Source organism: Prunus mume, linkage group LG6, assembly GCF_029339155.1.
Source record: "Prunus mume cultivar Tortuosa linkage group LG6, ASM2933915v1, whole genome shotgun sequence".
Lineage (NCBI taxonomy): Eukaryota > Viridiplantae > Streptophyta > Magnoliopsida > Rosales > Rosaceae > Prunus > Prunus mume.
The window spans coordinates 19,374,291-19,392,727 of NC_142703.1; the positions used below are offsets into that span (position 1 = coordinate 19,374,291).

The following is an 18,437-nucleotide window of genomic DNA, read 5'->3' on the forward strand; positions in this document are numbered from 1 at the left end:
TCTCGCCGTCCCAATCCCGGTGAACCAGGTGAGGTTTCTTCTCCTTTTTACGTGTTCTAGCTGATTTTGGGTTAGGATTAGATCGAATTTGAAGTTTGGAACCGAATTGAAATCTAGGTTTTGGCGGTTCAATTTGAAATTCGACCACTTGCCGTCGAATTGGGCGTTGCCGTAGTTGAAAAAGTTGCTCCATTCTTCGAGTAGTATCTAGGATTGGAAGGGTGAGCGTTGGTTTGGAGATTTTCCGTCGCCGGAAATCTCTCTATACACCCAGCACTGCTGCGCGCGTGGGTAGTGATTGTTTTTCATTCTGTTGAGATCCTTAGGTTGTCACGAGCGTAGGATTTAGCGGATCTCAATTTGGATATCGTTTGACTATCGAGCGGATTTCGCATATTGTGCGTTATCAGGGTTCGATAAGTTCTGACCGTTGGATCGTTTCCAAATTGAAGTATGTTGATTTAGGTACTCTTAGAAACCTGTAGGAATTCGCGGATGGTGAATTGGAGCCCCAGATGTTCGATTCAATAATGAAGTTTAGAAATCGCGATCAGTGCGATTGGAAGCGAATTCAATCTGTAACAGGACCTTAGGATGTTCCTTTGGGCGTGGCGCACCGGAACAGGGTTTAAGTATTTCCTTCGTGAATTTCCGTTTTGGAAGTCGTGATGTTAATCAAGGAAATTGTATCTTGGAATAGGTACTTGGTTGATCACTCGTGACGGGACTCACTGGCGGCTTGGGATTACTTGTGAGTGGACTTTGTTTTAAGCATATGCATGGTTTTAAATTATGAAAGTTTTGTGCATATACTTTAAATGATGGTGACTTGGATTTAATAAGTCTTTGGTTGATGATTTGAATATGTTTATATATCTTAGATATATATTTTGAGTATAGACATATATATTTGAGTACGATGATTATGTTGATATGGATTTTGGGATGGCTACCTATATTGTCTATGTATAGAGTATGAGAGGTTGTTGTGGTGAGATTGTGGAAAGATAGGAGTTTGATGGATGGTTGTGAGATGTATGAGTATGGTAGGTGAGTACCATTCCCTAGTTACTAGGCTTCCACACACGTGCTTGGCGTGCTGGTGGGAAGGCCATGATTCTGGGTCTCACACATGGCGTTGGCGGCCGGTGTGAGACACTTTCCATCGTGTCGTTGGCGGTGCATGGGGAAGTATGTATATTGCTTGAGTATCATCACACACGCGCTGGGCGGTGCCGGTGGGGTGATGATACTGGCGCGTAAGACTTGATATGAGATTTGTGAGCTACACGTGTCGTTGGCGTGCCGGGTGTGAGCTATGGAGTTCCGCCCCGCTTGGACTACTCATCCTGGACGCGGGTTAGTGTTGGAAATCCTGCGTACCATTAACAATCCCCCGGTTGGATTGTCTCCCCGGTACATTAGTTTGGAGAGGAGTATATTTTATATTAGAATCCTAGCTATATATATATATATTTATATATGGGTATTTATGGGTTGTTGAGAGTTGCATATATTTGAAATGAGTTGTGAGCTTGAGATGTGGAGATGTTTTGGACTTTGGGATTTTTGTGCTTGAGTTTTGGTTTCTGAATTGTGAAACTGCATGCTAGAGCATTATTTTTACATGGTGGGGTTCTTATGTTGTTTTAAAGTGAAACTTTATTTCTGTCCACTCACATCTTTTTGTTTTGCGCCCCCAGATGCATGGTTGCTCCTGAAGGCATTCGAGCAAGTCACGAGCCGAACTTGTCATAATAGGGTGCAATATTAATTCTTTCTACTCCCCGCTTTGTTGTAAACAAATTCTGTAGACGCTTCTGTTATTGCCCATGTTGGCTACTACTTGAGGCCGGAGGCCATTTTGTGTTGGATTGAAGTTTGTAAAAGCATCTTTGTGATTGGTTGTTTATTGATGTAAGTATTGCGGGTTGTTTATTGTTGGTTTGGGCGTTTTACTGAGACTCGCCAAAATTTTGGTAGGATGTCTTGGAGTGTTAGTAAGTGGGCAGTATGATGTACTAAGAGGGTCCGCCTGTGAAATTGGCGCTCAAAATATCTGAAATGTGGACAGAGTTTAATGGAGACAATTGGGTGGGGATTGGAAAGAGGCATAAGCATTTGAGGGTCACATGGTCTGTTTTCTATCTCAATCTCTAGAACTTGGTTGTTATTAAGTCTGTATGTTTGTTGGAGAACATGATGCCCAACAATTGTTTGGACACCTACAAACTTTTTGTATGTGGATAGAAAAGACTTCTTTGAAGTACAAAACAGGCTTCCGACATATCTGTCCACAGATTAGCAATGTTTAGACCACATCAATCTTGTAATTATATATTACTTACATATGAATGCATTACCTGCTAAGTGTCCAATAATCAATCTTTAGACCAAATTACTGGATGAAATAAGACGTTGGGAAGGGTGTTTGTACACAGGGATACGGTTTGGTCATTTGCATGTGGAGATGATTTATGTGAGTAGGAAGACAACCCATGTTATGATTTTGATTTCTCACAAGCTAGTATCCTTCAATGGAGCCCATCTCTGCTCCTCGAGACCGCTCATTTCATGTAGCAGGCCATAATCTTTCATCTATATATACACGAGATCAGGTTCATAACCAGCAACTCAAGTCTCTCTCCTTGCCAAGCATCAAAGTCTTCTCTGTTTACCAAGTCCTCTGAATTCTTTTTCTTGTTCTAATTTTCCACTTGAGAATATTAAAACCATGGGATTCCGGTTGCCAGGAATTGTTAACTCCAAGAAGGGTCTAAACAAGGCTGCTACTTCAAAGACCTTAGACATCCCAAAAGGCTATTTTGCTGTGTATGTTGGGGAGAGCCAGAAGAAGCGATTTGTGGTTCCAATATCATACTTGAATGAGCCTTTGTTCTTGGATTTGCTGAGTCAAGCAGAAGAAGAATTTGGATACGATCATCCAATGGGCGGTATCACAATCCCCTGCAGTAATGAAACCTTCATTCATCTCACTTCCAGCTTAAGTGTGTGAATGAAGGCAAATGAAGTGAATCTGGTTCATATACAAATCAGCCTCAGTTCGATCAGAAAAACTCACCATGTCAGGCTGAAGTAGAGGCTGTGATTGATCATATGCACATTTTTCTGTTGCTTATGAATCTGGGAAGCCTTCTTTGATGGTCAAACTGCTTGTGAGCTGAGCACGAAGATACATTTGTGAAGCAGTCGAATGACGATAGCATGAACTCTCGAAGACTATTTAGCCCAAAATCAACTCCAATTTTGAACTCGATGACAAGAAGATTTGTCTTTTAAGCATGTATAATTCTAAATGTTTTATTCTCCAGGAAACATGGGAAAATATAATATATTTTGATTCCTCATACTTTATTGTCTCATTTTTCAGTAAGTTATTATCTAATTGTAGCTTGTTCCCAATAATTTATTAGATGCAGATTCAGCAAAATATTCTGAAATAGTTGTATCCAGTGGTTGGACAATAGGGTAAAATATTGGGAATGTTGTAGACAAGATTGCTTGGAAATTCCAAATATTGGAACTTCCACACTTAACAGGCAAAGATAGAATCCAATGGCAGCTGCAATAACAATCCCAATAGTTTCTCAGTCCCTGGTAGCCGCATTTTATTGGTACCTTACTTTCCCAATAAAATATCCTATACTGATACAGCCATACACTGATTATTTTTACCTCTGTTGCTTGCCTAAATTTGGTTAGCATATATGAATTTATCTGGTGTTTCAATCATAAATGACATGTTAAAAAAAAATAAAAAGAACATGAAGCATTGACGCATAAAAGACAGAACACGAAACATTGACAGAGAAATAAAGGATGACCATCCAACATTAAACAAACCAACAGAGAAGAATAACATAAAAACAAACAACAGAAAAACCACAGCAGGTACCACAGACAAATCCTAGACCCCATAACCTCTTATATATGGAGACCCAATAAAAGTAGCTCGAGCAAATTTTACTGATCGACAAATGGACATGAGTAGACGATTGTCAAGCTAAGGCAGGCAGCTTCCCCGGAGTGGGCATGATCAGTCTTCCTCACTTTGTAGGTACAAAAGTGTCGAAAAGGTGATGTTCAAAAGAAAATCTAGTATGTTGAGAATTAAGCTACTCACTGAGCTTAATAAGAAACTGCAGATGACAATCCTGCAGGTTGTTCCTGAGAAGAATGAAGAATTGAAGAACTTTCCTTTTTGGGAAGTAGCCGTTAGCTACTCAGCTATTTTGGGATAATTTCTACAGCTGGTTTTTTGTCTGTTTCTTAGCTGTACTATGTTAACAGACTCTAGCCTAGGTGTAAGAATCGTAGCCTCCAATCATTATGGATGGTAGGAGATGAGTTCTTGTATCCTAAAATATAGGATCCTGATTTTGGCATCTTAAGGAATGTATATGAGGCAGGTTTCTGCTCTGACCTGTATATAGAAAAATACAGAACTTTTTCTCATTCTCTCTGGTTTTTCTTCTCTCTTCTGCATAAACGTTTTTTAATATACCAAAAATCAACATGGTATCGAGCTCTGGTTTGAATCCAGAGAGAGGCGTGAGTGTGAAAAGAGAGCTTTCCTGAAAAAATTCCCAAAAGGGATAAAGGTTGCTCTTTTATTGTTTTGGTTCACTAAGACTCACTAGGAAAATGGTGGGATCAGGTTCTTCAGGTGGAGATCTACGAACTCCACAGTTTGATGGTGCAAACTATGATTTTTGGGCTGTCAAAATGGAGACCATCCTCATAGCACATGATCTATGGGATGTAGTTGAGGTCGGAGTACAACCTCAGCCAGTTATTGAGGAGGAAGAAGACTCTGGAGGTGAAGGAAGTGAAGCTGAGCAAATTCCAGCGGAAGCACCTACTATCTCCAGAGAAGACAGAATCAAAAATGCCAAGGCACTGAGTCTCATTCAAGGAACCTTAACTGATGAGCTCTTCCCTCGCATCAGAAATGAAAAGACTGCAAAAGGAGCTTGGGATATCTTGAGGAGAGAGTTCAGAGGAGATAAAAAGGTAAGAGTAAAACTTCAAGCTGTTAGAGCAGATTTTGAGTATATGAGAATGACTGATGGTGAAAGCTTAGATAGCTATTTGGCTAGATTTTTTGGAACTGTGAATAATCTGAAATCTCTTGGTGAAGATGTGACTGAAACAAGAATTGTGCAAAAACTTTTGATGAGTCTAAGTAGAAAATATAAATCCATTGTGTCTATCATTGAAGAAACTCGAGATCTTGATGTTCTTAGAGTTGAAGAAGTTATTGCATCTGTCAAAGTTTATGATAAAAGGGAAGACCTGCATGATGAAAGAGATAAAGTGGCTGGAACTGAGAAAGCTTTTAGTAGCCTCAAGGTTGGAAATAACCAAGTTCATGGCTCTAATAAGGGCTCACAGAGTAGACCAAATCAAAAGTGGCAGGGACAAGACAAAAAGGGATCAAATTGGTCTCAAAATAACAATGGCTCAAGCTGGAATAACAATGCTGGAGGAAATTGTAACAATAGTTTTAATTCTCGAACAAGCAAGGTAGCAGCAGTCAAGGAAGTGTGAAACCACAATGCCAAGTCTGTCAAAAGTATCATTTTGGTGTGTGCAGGCACAAAGGCAAACCTAGATGTGGAAAATGTAATAGGTTTGGTCATACTGCAAAAGACTGTGAAGGCAACAAGCAGGTGGCTAACTGTGCAAAGGAGGAAGAGGTAATCACAGGCACCATGTTCTATGCTTGCCACTCTGCAAGTGTGAAAAATGGAAGTGTATGGTTTGTGGACAGCGCCTGCAGCAACCACATGACTTCTCAAGAGTCTGTGTTAATAAACATTGACAGGACTGTGACTTGCAAAGTTAAAATGGGCACTGGAGATCTTGTACAAGCAACTGGAAAAGGCACTCTAGTAGTTGAAACTCAACATGGGAAAAGGTATATACATGAAGTGTTGCTTGTTCCGGGCTTGGATGAGAATCTATTGAGTGTAGGCCAAATGATGGAGCATGGTTATTATGTCCTATTTGGGGGTAACATGGCAGTTATTTTTGATGATGACAGCCTCAACAATGTTGTAGCTAAAGTGGTCATGGGAGGAAATAGATGCTTCCCTCTCTCACTAGAATCTATGACACCTGCAGCTAGAAAAGCATCAGTGATTGAAGATTCTTGGATCTGGCATAGAAGACTTGGACATTTGAATTTTGTTAGCATGAAAAAAATGCAGCAGATGGAAATGGTGGCTGGACTACCTATGTTAACCGAAATGAAGGATGTGTGTGAAGGTTGTGTTTCAGGAAAACATCACATAGAAGTTTTACAAAGAGGGAGCATGGAGAGCAAGCTGTCCACTGGAATTAGTGCACACAGACTTGTGTGGACCAATGCAAAATGAGTCAATTGGTGGAAATAGGTACTTCATCACATTCATTGATGATTTTTCAAGAATGTGCTGGGTATACTTTCTCAGAAACAAATCTGATACCTTTAATGTGTTCAAGAAATTCAAAGCCTTTGTTGAATTGCAAAGTGGATTTAGTTTGAAAAAACTAAGGAGTGATAGAGGTGGTGAATATACCTCACATGAGTTTCAAGAATTCTGTACAAGCATGGGAATGGAGAGGCAATTAACCATTGCCTACTCTCCTCAGCAAAATGGAGTTGCTGAGAGGAGAAATAGAACAATATGTGAGATGGCAAGATCCATGATGACAGAGAAAGGAATCCCTGTGATTTTTGGGGTAAGCTGTAAAATTGTGTATCTCAACGATGTTTTACAACATCTGTGCTAAGTAAAACACCATTTGAAGCATTCACAGGAAGAAAGCCAGGAATCAAGCATCTGAAAGTGTTTGGTTGTATCTGTTATACTCATGTTCCATCACCCTTGAGGCAGAAGTTTGATGACAAGGCTAGAAAGGGAGTTTTTATGGGATATGGAAGCTGTGAAAAGGGTTACAGAGTGTATGACTTGCAATCTAAAAAAATTGTGCTCTCAAGGAGTGTAATTTTCAATGAGGACAAGGCATGGAATTGGAAGAGTGATCAAGAGGAATCTGTTCCAATACCATTCAATCTTGGAGGAAATGAAATAGAAACTGAATTTGGTGAAGAACAAACTGAAACAACTCAGGTTGATAATGGTGGCAGCTCTCACTCAAACACAACTGTTGGTGTTTGAGTAGGAAATAACAGTCAAGCTTCTACACCTAGCTCTACTCCAGTGAAGTTGAGAACTCTGGAAGACATATATGCAAGATGCCACATGTGCATCATTGAACCAGAGAACTATCAAGAAGCAGCTGGTGATTTAGCTTGGCAAGAAGCTATGAATGCTGAGTTGGAAATGATAGAGAAGAACAATACCTGGGAATTGGTAGAGAGACCAGCAGATAAACCTGTTATAGGTGTGAAGTGGGTGTTTAAAACCAAGCTTAATTTGGATGGAACAGTTCAAAAACATAAGGCCAGACTTGTAGCAAAAGGGTATGCACAGAAACCTGGAATTGACTACAATGAAACCTTTGCACCAGTTGCAAGGTTAGACACAATTCGAACTCTCATTGCTCTTGCAGCACAAAAGGGGTGGAAGTTGTTTTAGTTAGATGTCAAGTCAGCATTCCTAAATGCTTGTGCTTGATGAGGAAGTATATGTAGAGCACTGAGGTTTTGAATCAAAATGGAAGTCACAAGGTTTACAAGTGAAAAAGCCTTGTATGGACTTAAGAGCTCAGAGCACAGTACAGTGAGATTGATGCATATTTATCTATGTGCAAGTTCAAAAGAAGCATTAGTGAAGCTACTCTGTACACTAGATCTGATAATGAAGGAGGTTTAATCATTGTCTCAATCTATGTTGATGACATTGTTTATACTGGAAACAGTGAGAGGATGCTTGCTGAGTTTAAAAGGGAGATGATGCAGAGATATGAAATGTCAGACCTTGGACTCCTTCATCACTTCTTGGGCATGGGAATACTACAAACTGATCAAGGGGTTTTCATTCATCAAAGCAAGTATGCCAAATCCTTGCTTGTGAAGTTTGGGCTTGAAGATTGCAAACCAGTATCCATTCCATTGCCTACTGGTGAGAGACTCAAGAAAGTGGATGGAAGTGACTTAGCTGATGAAGGACTCTATAGAAAGATAGTAGGAAGTCTACTATACTTAACAGCAACTAGACCAGATTTGATGTATGCTGCCAGTTTGCTGTCAAGGTTTATGACTAGTCCTACAAAGAAGCATATGGGAGTTGCAAGAAGGGTCCTAAGATATGTGCAAGGAACTCTCAACTATGGCATTGAGTATGTGAAGGATAAGTCTGCAATTCTCATTGGATTCGTGATGCAGATTGGGCAGGTAGTGAGGATGATAGCAGGAGCACTTACGGCTATGCATTCACTTTGGAAGTGGAGCATTCTCTTGGGCCTCTGTGAAACAAAATACATGGCACTATCAACATGAAGCTGAGTATGTCTCAGCATCTGAGGCAACAACACAGGCTATTTAGTTAAGGTTTGTCCTTGATGATTTTGGTGAAATGCAAACTGAGGCAACACCTCTTTTCTGTGACAATATGTCGCAATTTCTATGGCCAAGAATCCAGTTTTTCATCAAGGACAAGACACATAAACAGGAGATATCATTTCATAAGGGAGGCTCTACAAGAGGAAGTGATTGACATGAAATTCTGCAGAAGTGAAGAACAACTTGCAGATATTTTACAAAACCTTTGCCTAAAGACAGATTTAATCAACTAAGGTTGAAACTTGGAGTTAAGCCAGAAGGCGCTTAGGAGAGCTGTTGAGAATTAAGCTACTCACTGAGCTTAATAAGAAACTGCAGATGACAATCCTGCAGATTGTTCTGAGAAGAATGAAGAATTGAAGAACTTTCCTTTTTGGGAAGTAGCCGTTAGCTACTCTAGCTATTTTGGGATAATTTCTACAGACTGGTTTTTATGCATTTCTTAGTGTACTATGTTAGACTCTAGCCTAGGTGTAAGAATCGTAGCCTCCAATCATTATGGATGGTAGGAGATGAGTTCTTGTATCCTAAAATATAGGATCCTGATTTTGGCATCTTAAGGAATGTATATGAGGCAGGTTTCTGCTCGACTGTATATAGAAAAATACGAAACTTTCTTCATTCTCTCTGGTTTTTCTTCTCTCTTCTGCATAAACGTTTTTAATATACCAAAAATCAACAAATACTTCTCGAAGGCTGCGCGCTAAAATGTAGTCTATTGGAGGGTATTCTAGTGCCTTTTGTAGATTTGCGTTCCATTTCGTTTCAGCTTCTCGAGGCGAGGACAGCATGATCTGATTTTTACCGCATCTATAGTTGTAGCATTCATCCGAATATCTACTGACAACGATCTTAGATAGTTAAATGTGAATGGTGGTTGGAAGATTGCCATGAACTCATCGAGCTTGCTGTCATCAGGTATTTGTATTACTAATTTTCTGAGATTGGGCAATGTGGTCAGATCCTTCACATCTGCTATCTCTGCTGGAAAGTTTTTTAAGGTCTGCAGGTCATTGAGATTAGCAAACCGTAACTTCTTGGTACGCTTACCCAAGGATTGAAATATCGGCCGATACACCGATATATCGGCCGATATATCGATATTTTGAACTGTCGACACCGATATTGGGGGGTAAGGTCATATCTTCCCGATATCGACGATATATCCCGATAAGTCACGATATCCCCGATATTTTGCCGATATTCCCGATATTTTCCGATACCCATAACAAAACCCAAAAAAATTCAAAAGTTTTGAAGCAAATTGAAACTGAAAAGATTTTTTGGAGGTATATGTGCAGTGATTAGATATATGTGTGAAGGCTTTTGGCAATATTCAATTCAAAAGATGTTTTGGAGTATGCATGTTTTAGAGTATGCATCAAAAGAATATAGACTATGCATCAAAAGAATATAGACCTAGTACTAACTCAAATGAATCTTATGATGGCTATGGTTATGTCATGTCTGATTATAGTGGAACTAGATATGGAGCTCAAGATGATGAAACAGATTATGGACCTACTAGTTGGGTTAATCCTAACTATCCCATATATGGGATGACAGTAGGGAGCTCAAGAGAGACATATGTGCACCATGTTCAAACATGGCTTACAAACTACTCGGGTTACATGACTTAGTATGATTATTGTACGAATCTAGATGGTTGTTCCACATTGTTTGAACCTCATAGGAGCTCTTCATTTATGTAGTTGGACACTCATCTAAATTGTAATCCAATGTTCAAATAAACTATGGATTTATGCATGGTTTATTCATTCTAATCAACTTTTTATTTTCAAACTTTTCATTAACGCGTATTACATACCACTTATATTTCATCATATATATATATATATATATATCTTATTATTAGTAAATTTTGAGTTTTATTTGTTCAATACATTCATTGACAATGTACATAACATCTATGAAAGTTTTACATCAAAATTATGTGTTTCAATGCCTATATCTGTCATTTTTGTTGATTTTTTCCCGATACCCAAAACGATAACGATATATCCCTCGAAATATCTGTAAATTGGAGGCCCGATATTATCTACACGGCCGATATTTTAATCCTTGCGCTTACCATATTCCATTGGAAGATACAAATGCCTCAATCTTTTCATCTTCCAAATCACATCTGGAATTAGTTCTGCCGAATTGTTTGGATCTATGTATAGGGCCAACAAGAATCTCCAGTTGCCTATGGATGATGAAAGCACACCTGTCCAAGCAGAATTTACAGTCAAAAGCCTTAAATGGATCAAATTCCCTATTCCTTTTGGTATTGCGAATCCTCGAATCTCTTCAAGATCTAGGACTCTAAGATACTTGAACCTGCTGACTATGGATTCAATAAGCCCCTGACCTATTGCACTCTGTATGTTGCTGAATCCCAATGCAGACCTAACTGGAGGACATTCTTCAGTTCCCAAAGAGATAAACCCGCTAAATTTTTTGAAATAAATAGAAATTCTGCGGATCCTACCTATTGAATTTGGTCTGTTAATCATTGGCGAAGAGAACAACTCCATTTTCCTGTTACTGTCACGAAGTTCTATGATTTGGAAGAAATCATTCTGCCCAGCCTTTGTCAAACATAGTTCTCGTATAAGATCATGCATGCGGCAACTTTTAATCCTTCCAGTTGAACTTCTTTTCTCCACTTGAACCAAATACCTTTCTGCCAACATTGTCAAGTACCGATATGCAACATCCTCTAATGTTTCCTCGTTCTCTCTTTCATTTGATGATTCAGATGGTATCAGGGCTTCTGCAACCCACAGATTGATTAGTCTCCGTGTAGGCATTTCAAAATCCTCTGGGAATTGGCCTAAATGAAGGAAGCATGGTTTCAACTGATATGGCAAATCATCGTAACTTAATGCTAACGCCTCCATAACTCCCAACTCAGTACTTCTTTGGTCGCCGTTGATTGTTTTCAAGTGTGATTTGATAGTTTTATGTACTGTCTCCCATTCATCAATGAAACGTTTTGTTGCCAAAACACCTCCAAGCACAATAATGGCCAGTGGCAGACCACGACAGTGTGTTACCATTTCTTTCCCAAGTTTTTCCATGCGTTCCAATGTTATGAAAGGATTTTCAGAATTTTTTGCCCTTGTAGCTGGTGGGTGATCTACAATACAACAAAGATAAACTATAAGCACAAATATACTTACTAGAGATAATAATAGCACTCCTTGTCGTTATGAGTTGTATATTTGATTAGAAGATTTATTATTTAATTTGTATAGTTGACCTATTAGGGACTAAGGGGCTGTTTGATACACAGGCTTGCCTTGGACTAAATTTAGTCTCATGTTTGTTTCATATAATACTAGTCTAAATGAGATTGCTAATACCGGGCCCACCAAAAACACCTCTTAGGAGGTAGAAAAACTTGTATGAAACGGGGATAACACTATTTTGCTATCCCCAACCAATATAGATTGCCACGTGGAAATGTTATCACGTGTGGTATGTTGTGATTGATCGAGGATAACAAAATAGCGTTATCCCCATTATCCCCATTGCACACAAGTGTTTCTCGTTAGGATAGCAAAATAGTGCTATCTACCAATGTGGAAGGAGAGGATTACCTAGTCTCATGCTCACCAATGTATAAGATGCATATATATATTTTTATTATAATAATAATAACATATTATTATTATAATATACCCACATATATTATATACATATATACTAATATATATACACATATATATTATATATAATGTATTTGCATGTTAAATGTTAGTGGTTCAAGTATAGAACAATTTAATGTTAAATGTAATGATTTGCATGGCTCTTACAAATATTGCTAGTTTGTTTATCAAAGAATGTGTTGGTATTTTTAAATTTTCCAAAGTAACCTTTTTGTTGTCTATTCTCCCAAAGTTCAGTATCATCAAACTCTGAAGTTGTTTCCAATTCCACTTGTGTGTTGTCCGAAAAACACTCCAAGACCTTGTCGTTGATGGACTATGCAACGACCACACACAAGCCACACAAAGATAAAGCGCACACACAAACCGAAAAGTAAACAAGCACACAAAGAACACAAGAATTTATAGAGGTTTGTATTAGATTTTGTGAGAATTCTCTTTCATTCATATATTGATGTATAACAATATAGGAAGGTTATATATATAGAGCCTAGGAAACTATTCTAGGAATGTAATTATAAGCCTATAATCTTGCAGAATCAAATAGTTGACTTAGACTAATTAGGAATGTATAGCTCGCTGACACTCCCCTTCCTTAAGTTGGAGCATGTATGTCGTCAATGCCCAACTTGCTACGTGAGCTGTGAAATACCTTGCCTGTGAAACTTTGGTGAGGACATCTGAAAGTTGATCTTTGGATTTAACAAATGATACTTCAATGATCTTTGCATTGAGTTTCTCCTTGATGAAATGTTTGTCAACTTCAACATGCTAGGTTCTATCATGTTGCACTGGATTATGTGCAATGCCTATTAGTTGCTTTGTTGTGACAATTTAGTTGCATGGCATGTTTGGGTTTGAACCCCAATTCCCCCAAAAAATTCCTTATCCAAAATAGCTCACATACTCTTTGTGCCATACCTTGATATTCTACTTCAGCATTTGACCTTGACACTACTTTCTGTTTTTTACTTTGCCAAGATACTAGACCCTCAACATCTAGATGACCATGTCCTGAGAACATCAATCCTTTTCCAAGAGCTAACTTCAAGTATCTCAGACTTCATTTTACTGCATCCATGTAGGCTTCACTTGGTGTATGCATGAACTGACTCACCACACTTACGGCATATGTTATATCAGGTCTAGCGTGTCCTAGATAGATTAACTTACCCACAAGGCGTTGATATCTTTCTTTATTGGTAGGTACCTGATTAGGGTATTCACCAAGCTGATGATTCAACTTCATTGGCATGTCTGCTAGTTTGTTGACATTCCAGTATCAGTTAAAATGTCAAGGATATATTTTCGTTGTAATAGAAATATTCCTTATTTGGAACAAGCCACTTAGATGCCTAAGAAATACTTCAGAGCACCAAGATCTTTCATTTCAAACTCACTTCCCAAGTGGTGGTGCAATGCTGCCTTTTCCTCTGGGTCATTCCTGGTAACTACCATGTCATCAACATATACAATAAGGGTAGTGACTTTACCTTTCTTAAATTTCAAGAGAAGTGTATGATTCGAGTTACTTTGCTGTATCCAAAATCCTTCATTGATTTGCTAAACTTTCCAAATCATGCTCTAGGTAATTGCTTCAATTCATAAAGAGACTTTCTCAATTTACACACCATGTTGCCTATATTGGTCCCCATCTTGCATCCTAGAGGGGAATTCATACAGACTTCTTCTTTTAGGTCGCCATGCAGGAAGACATTTTTGACATCAAACTGGTGTAATGGCCAGTCTAGGTTTGCTGCCAGAGAAAGAAGTACTCAAATTGTGTTGATCTTGGCTACTGAGGGGCAAAGGTCTCCCCATAGTCAATCCCATAAGTCTGAGTGTAACCTTCCGCCACCAGTCTTTCTTTGTATCGTTCAATGGCGCCATCTGCCTTGAACTTTATTGTATATATCCATCTACAACCCATTGTTCTCTTCATTTTACGAAGGATAGTCATCTTCCAAGTGGAATTCTTCTGGAAGGCCTCCATTTCATCATTTATCGCTTAAGTCCATTTGGGATTTTTCAGAACTTCATGCACATTACTTGGAATAGATAATTGGATAACTAACATACAAATGATGCACATGACAGAGACAACCTATGTAGGGACACATGATTAACAATAGGGTATTTAGCTTTTGTTTTAGAGTCAGGGTCATACTATTGTCTAGGAATCCCTTTAGTTGTACGAAGCGGTAACTAATAACCTGTGTTTCCTATATAACTTGACTCAAGTAAAGTACTTGAGTTGGAGTTTGAATGTTCAGTTACCTGTAAGGAATCTTCAGGACCTGATCGGATGAGTGGTGATGGTATTGTAATAGGAGTTGTAGGGGGAAATTATCTGAACCATTATCTGGAGTTTCCAGCAACTCTTGATCTTGTTGCACCACTGTAGCTGGTTGCTCGGACACTGATTGCTTTAAAATATTTTGTTGAATTTATTGCTTTTTGTGCTGGTGCTGCATATCTAGATGGAATATTGCAAAAAGGTGATTTGAGATGGAATATGGGTTGGTACTGGCTTTTTGAGATGTAAGGTTAATGATCTGAATGTTTGGATGACGGTTGCTGCTACGAAGGTAGTGTTCGGTTTGTATGACAACTGCTGTTGCATAAGCGATTGCTAGGGTTAAGGCAAGAGATAGTCAAGATTGACTGCTCTGATACCATATCAGATTTGGTGAGAATTCTCTTTCATTCATATATTGATGTATAACAATAGGAAGATTATATATACAAAGCCTATGAAACTATTCTAGGAATGTAATTATGAGCCTATAATTTTGCAAAATCAAATAGTTGACTTGGACTAATTAGGAATGTACAGCTCGCTGACAGTTCGGCATTGTGTTTACGTCCTCTTGGTGATCCCTGAGAAATTCACTCGTAAGAAAAAACCCCATTTGCTCTCTCTCAAACTCTAGCTCTCTTTTCTCTCAGCCTTGGCTTAAACACAATTTGATGCCTTAGTTTTCTCACTTTATAAAAACCTAGTTCTAAAATGCCTATTTATAGTTCATAGGATTTAAGTACAAACCTAATAGGAACATAAGTCTTAACCAAGCCCAAATAGGCTAGCAAAATACCCAAAACCCGGGTAAATAACCAAAACACGCTAGGAGACAAAAGACGTGGGGAGCGTCGCTTTTGAGCCATGCAACTGGTTGCTTTGCACTGTAACTTGCGACTTGCTCTCGGGTTTGGACGACCGGTCATTTCTGGAACTGGTGATGGGTCGCTTCTTGCTCCTCCTTCCTATTCAGCATCGTTTTAAGCCGAGCCAACTTCAACACTATGATCTACTTAGTTTATCTCATGAAGGAAGCAACTTATGGTTTGACACTAAAGTGGTTATGTGTTGAAATTGGAAAGGTTTTGGACCCAGCTGATAAATCCCATGAAGGTACACACAGTTGACAAGGCTAGTGTTGTTTCATCTTTGCTAGATTTCAGTGCGCAATTGTCAACTTCCATTTTTGTGTGATGCATTTGAATTTGAATGATTGTCATGCAAAAGTAGTGATCTTGACTAGAGAGTTTTCCAAAGGCTTTTGTGTGGATGAGCTGGGCTAGATTAGTGTCATGGTTGATTTAGTTTAGAGATGATGGATCATACATAAAATCTGTCACTGTTCATTGAAAGTAGTATAAAAATAATGTCTGCGAATTTCTGAAGTAAAGACATGACCTCATTCACAATTTTCCTTTTACCCACACACAAGTGGAATGAGGTCTAAAAGACCTGGTTTTGTTGGTTGCCATAGGACTTAATACATTATTGTTATTAGAGGACAACTAAGAGTGGACTAAAAGACTTGGTTTTCTACTATTGTCCTATACTTCCTAAACCCCGTCACACTCAATCCAACAGTGGAATCAAGGCACTCAAATTCCAATAGTGGGCAACACTAAAGCATTATTAGATTAGTTGAAATACTACAGATTAATAATTTGTGAAATGCAAAAAAATGTAACACATTTTATATGCACATGAGATGAATACAATCTATTACTAAAATTTAAATGACAATCTAACAATTATTAAGCATGATGGAGCTAGGATGAGATGTTGGCGTTACCTCCATATGCTTGCACTCTTTGAAAAATTGCTACCTTATGGAACAGTTCCCAGCTATCTTCATCATTTAGACAGGATGGTTCATAGAGGAAACCTCTCGGATCTGCTCGATATGCTACGCTTTTGTTGCGCGATGTAATTAGCACTTTGGTTTCTGTGTCCTTGTCTTGAGTTGGAAACCCAGCACTTAGCAATGACCACGCATTCGCATCCCAGATGTCATCAAGAACCACCAAGCTTCTCATCTTTTGAAGTAGCACAAAAAGTTCTTTAGCTACCTCATCATCTTTCATCTTTGCGATCTTCTCTCTCTCCTTTTCGCCAGGGGACGAAAGTTTAAACAGAATTTGCTCCCAAATGTCTCTTGTTTGATATTGTTGAGATACGCACACCCAAATGAAGTGAGAAAAATGATCCCTAACTTCTTCATGATGGTAAACCTTCCTAGCCAGAGTGGTCTTGCCCAACCCTCCCATTCCACATATCGAAACCACTCGACTGCCGGAGTTTCCTGGCTTCACAAGCTCAGTCGCTAATGTCTTGGCAGCTTCCACCAAACCAACAACATTATGGTTGATGGAGTGAGAGAAACTGCGGCGTAATAAGTTGGTCACAACCCTGTCAGAATAGCTCGGCCCCTCTTCTTCCTTCAATCTCCTTATGCCATATATTTCTAGGTTCACCCTCAGTTGAGAGATGCGGCCCTTGATCTCCTCAATCTTTGACCCAACGTTGTGCAGCATTTTTACTTTTCTGCCGTATTTAAAAAATCTGTAAGACATACAGATCTTGTTCCGCCTACGGTTGCGTTCGGATTCTATTTTGTGGGCAAATTTGTCGATGACATCTTCAGCGTCATAAGCAGCATCTCTGATTTGTGCAACGAACTCTCGTACAGCTGCTTCTTTTTCTTGTCTTGAATCTGCATCTCGTAGGAAGCTGCGCATAAGCTGTAGCTCTTGCTGCAACAGCCTAACTTGGTTGGGGACCTGGATCAAGAAGTTGGCTTCTTCTGTGAGCAAATCACCGAGCCTTTGCAAAAGAAAAGAGACGACGTTCTCAGCCATTTCACTATTCGCTCAAAGCAATACCACTCGATGCTTTGTCTCTCTTTAGCTCAACTACCTACTAAAAATGTTGGAATTTGAGTGTTAGTTTAAGTGTGAAGGGGTTCATGGATAATTGGCGTTGCTGTTGGTGTTTGGAGCAAAGATTATATTTTTTTTAGCAGAGAACAAAGCTATTTATTATTATGAGCAATGTTATTCACAATTGCTCAAAAGCGATTCTCACGTAGACACGTATACATGCGTTCTATACGTATTTCTCCTTTTTTTTTTAGGAGAAAAGGAAATAAAGAGGAAGAAGAATAAGAAAGAGAAAGAAAGAGATGGAGACAAACAGAGATAAGATGAAGAAAGAGAGATGGAGACTGAGAAGAAGAAGAAGAAGAAGAAGAATAAGAATAAAAGAGAGAGAAGAAAGAGAAAAAAGAAAGGAGAATACATTGGGAATCCGTGTACACGTGTCTAGCAAGTATAGTGAGAATCGCTTTTGAGGGATTGTGAATAGCGTTGCTCTGATAGGAAGCATAGGAAGCTGTTGTTTGTGGTTTGTGGTTTCTATGGTTATAATTATACCCTTGTGTTGTGAAATCATGTGGAGCCCAAAAGAAAGATGGATTCCTCCTAGGCACTCAAGTTCGAAATTTCAAAAAGTTTCTTTCTTCTAATGTAACCCCAAAAAAAAAAAAATTGAAGACTTTTGATGCATGCATTATTTCCGGGCGTGCAATTTCCTCCTGGGGCCATGTAACAAAAATGAAGACTTTCGATGGATGCATTATTTATGAAGACTTTCGATGCATGCATTATTTACGGGTGTGCAATTTCCTGGCAGATGGAGGTATAAAGCAACATTTACGTACACTTCCTCCAATGGGATGGATGCATGTAAATGTGAGGGCATAAATTTGCATACCTTTATATAAAATAGTTTTTGTGTTAATTTTTGCGTTGTGTTAACCTTTTTTTTTTGTGTTTTTATTTTTTAGTGTGATGTTAACTTTTTTCCAAACAAATCGATATAAATTTTTTAACATCTCGAGAAGATAAGATTTTATCTAATATAAATCATTGGT

General features: G+C 38.7%; 3 protein-coding genes across 3 annotated transcripts; 2 read left to right on the top strand and 1 right to left on the bottom strand.

The window, feature by feature from the left end:
• The first annotated feature begins 2,058 nt into the window (after positions 1-2,058).
• Positions 2,059-3,370, top strand: LOC148916352 (indole-3-acetic acid-induced protein ARG7-like). Its single transcript, XM_089055366.1, has one exon. It carries the CDS (start codon positions 2,735-2,737, stop codon positions 3,014-3,016), a length of 282 nt encoding a protein of 93 aa, XP_088911492.1. The 5' UTR covers positions 2,059-2,734; the 3' UTR covers positions 3,017-3,370.
• Positions 3,371-4,665: 1,295 nt separating this feature from the next.
• Positions 4,666-6,401, top strand: LOC148916353 (uncharacterized). The gene is made up of 2 exons (XM_089055111.1): positions 4,666-5,465; positions 5,618-6,401. The coding sequence occupies exons 1-2, from the start codon at positions 4,666-4,668 to the stop codon at positions 6,399-6,401; spliced, it is 1,584 nt and encodes a 527-aa protein (XP_088911237.1).
• A 4,035-nt stretch (positions 6,402-10,436) lies between these two features.
• LOC148916354 (putative disease resistance protein At1g50180) lies at positions 10,437-17,792 on the bottom strand. The gene is made up of 2 exons (XM_089053803.1): positions 16,299-17,792; positions 10,437-11,678 (listed from the first exon to the last, which is right to left on the bottom strand). The coding sequence occupies exons 1-2, from the start codon at positions 17,362-17,364 to the stop codon at positions 10,609-10,611; spliced, it is 2,136 nt and encodes a 711-aa protein (XP_088909929.1). The 5' UTR covers positions 17,365-17,792; the 3' UTR covers positions 10,437-10,608.
• Between the last annotated feature and the right edge of the window lie 645 nt (positions 17,793-18,437).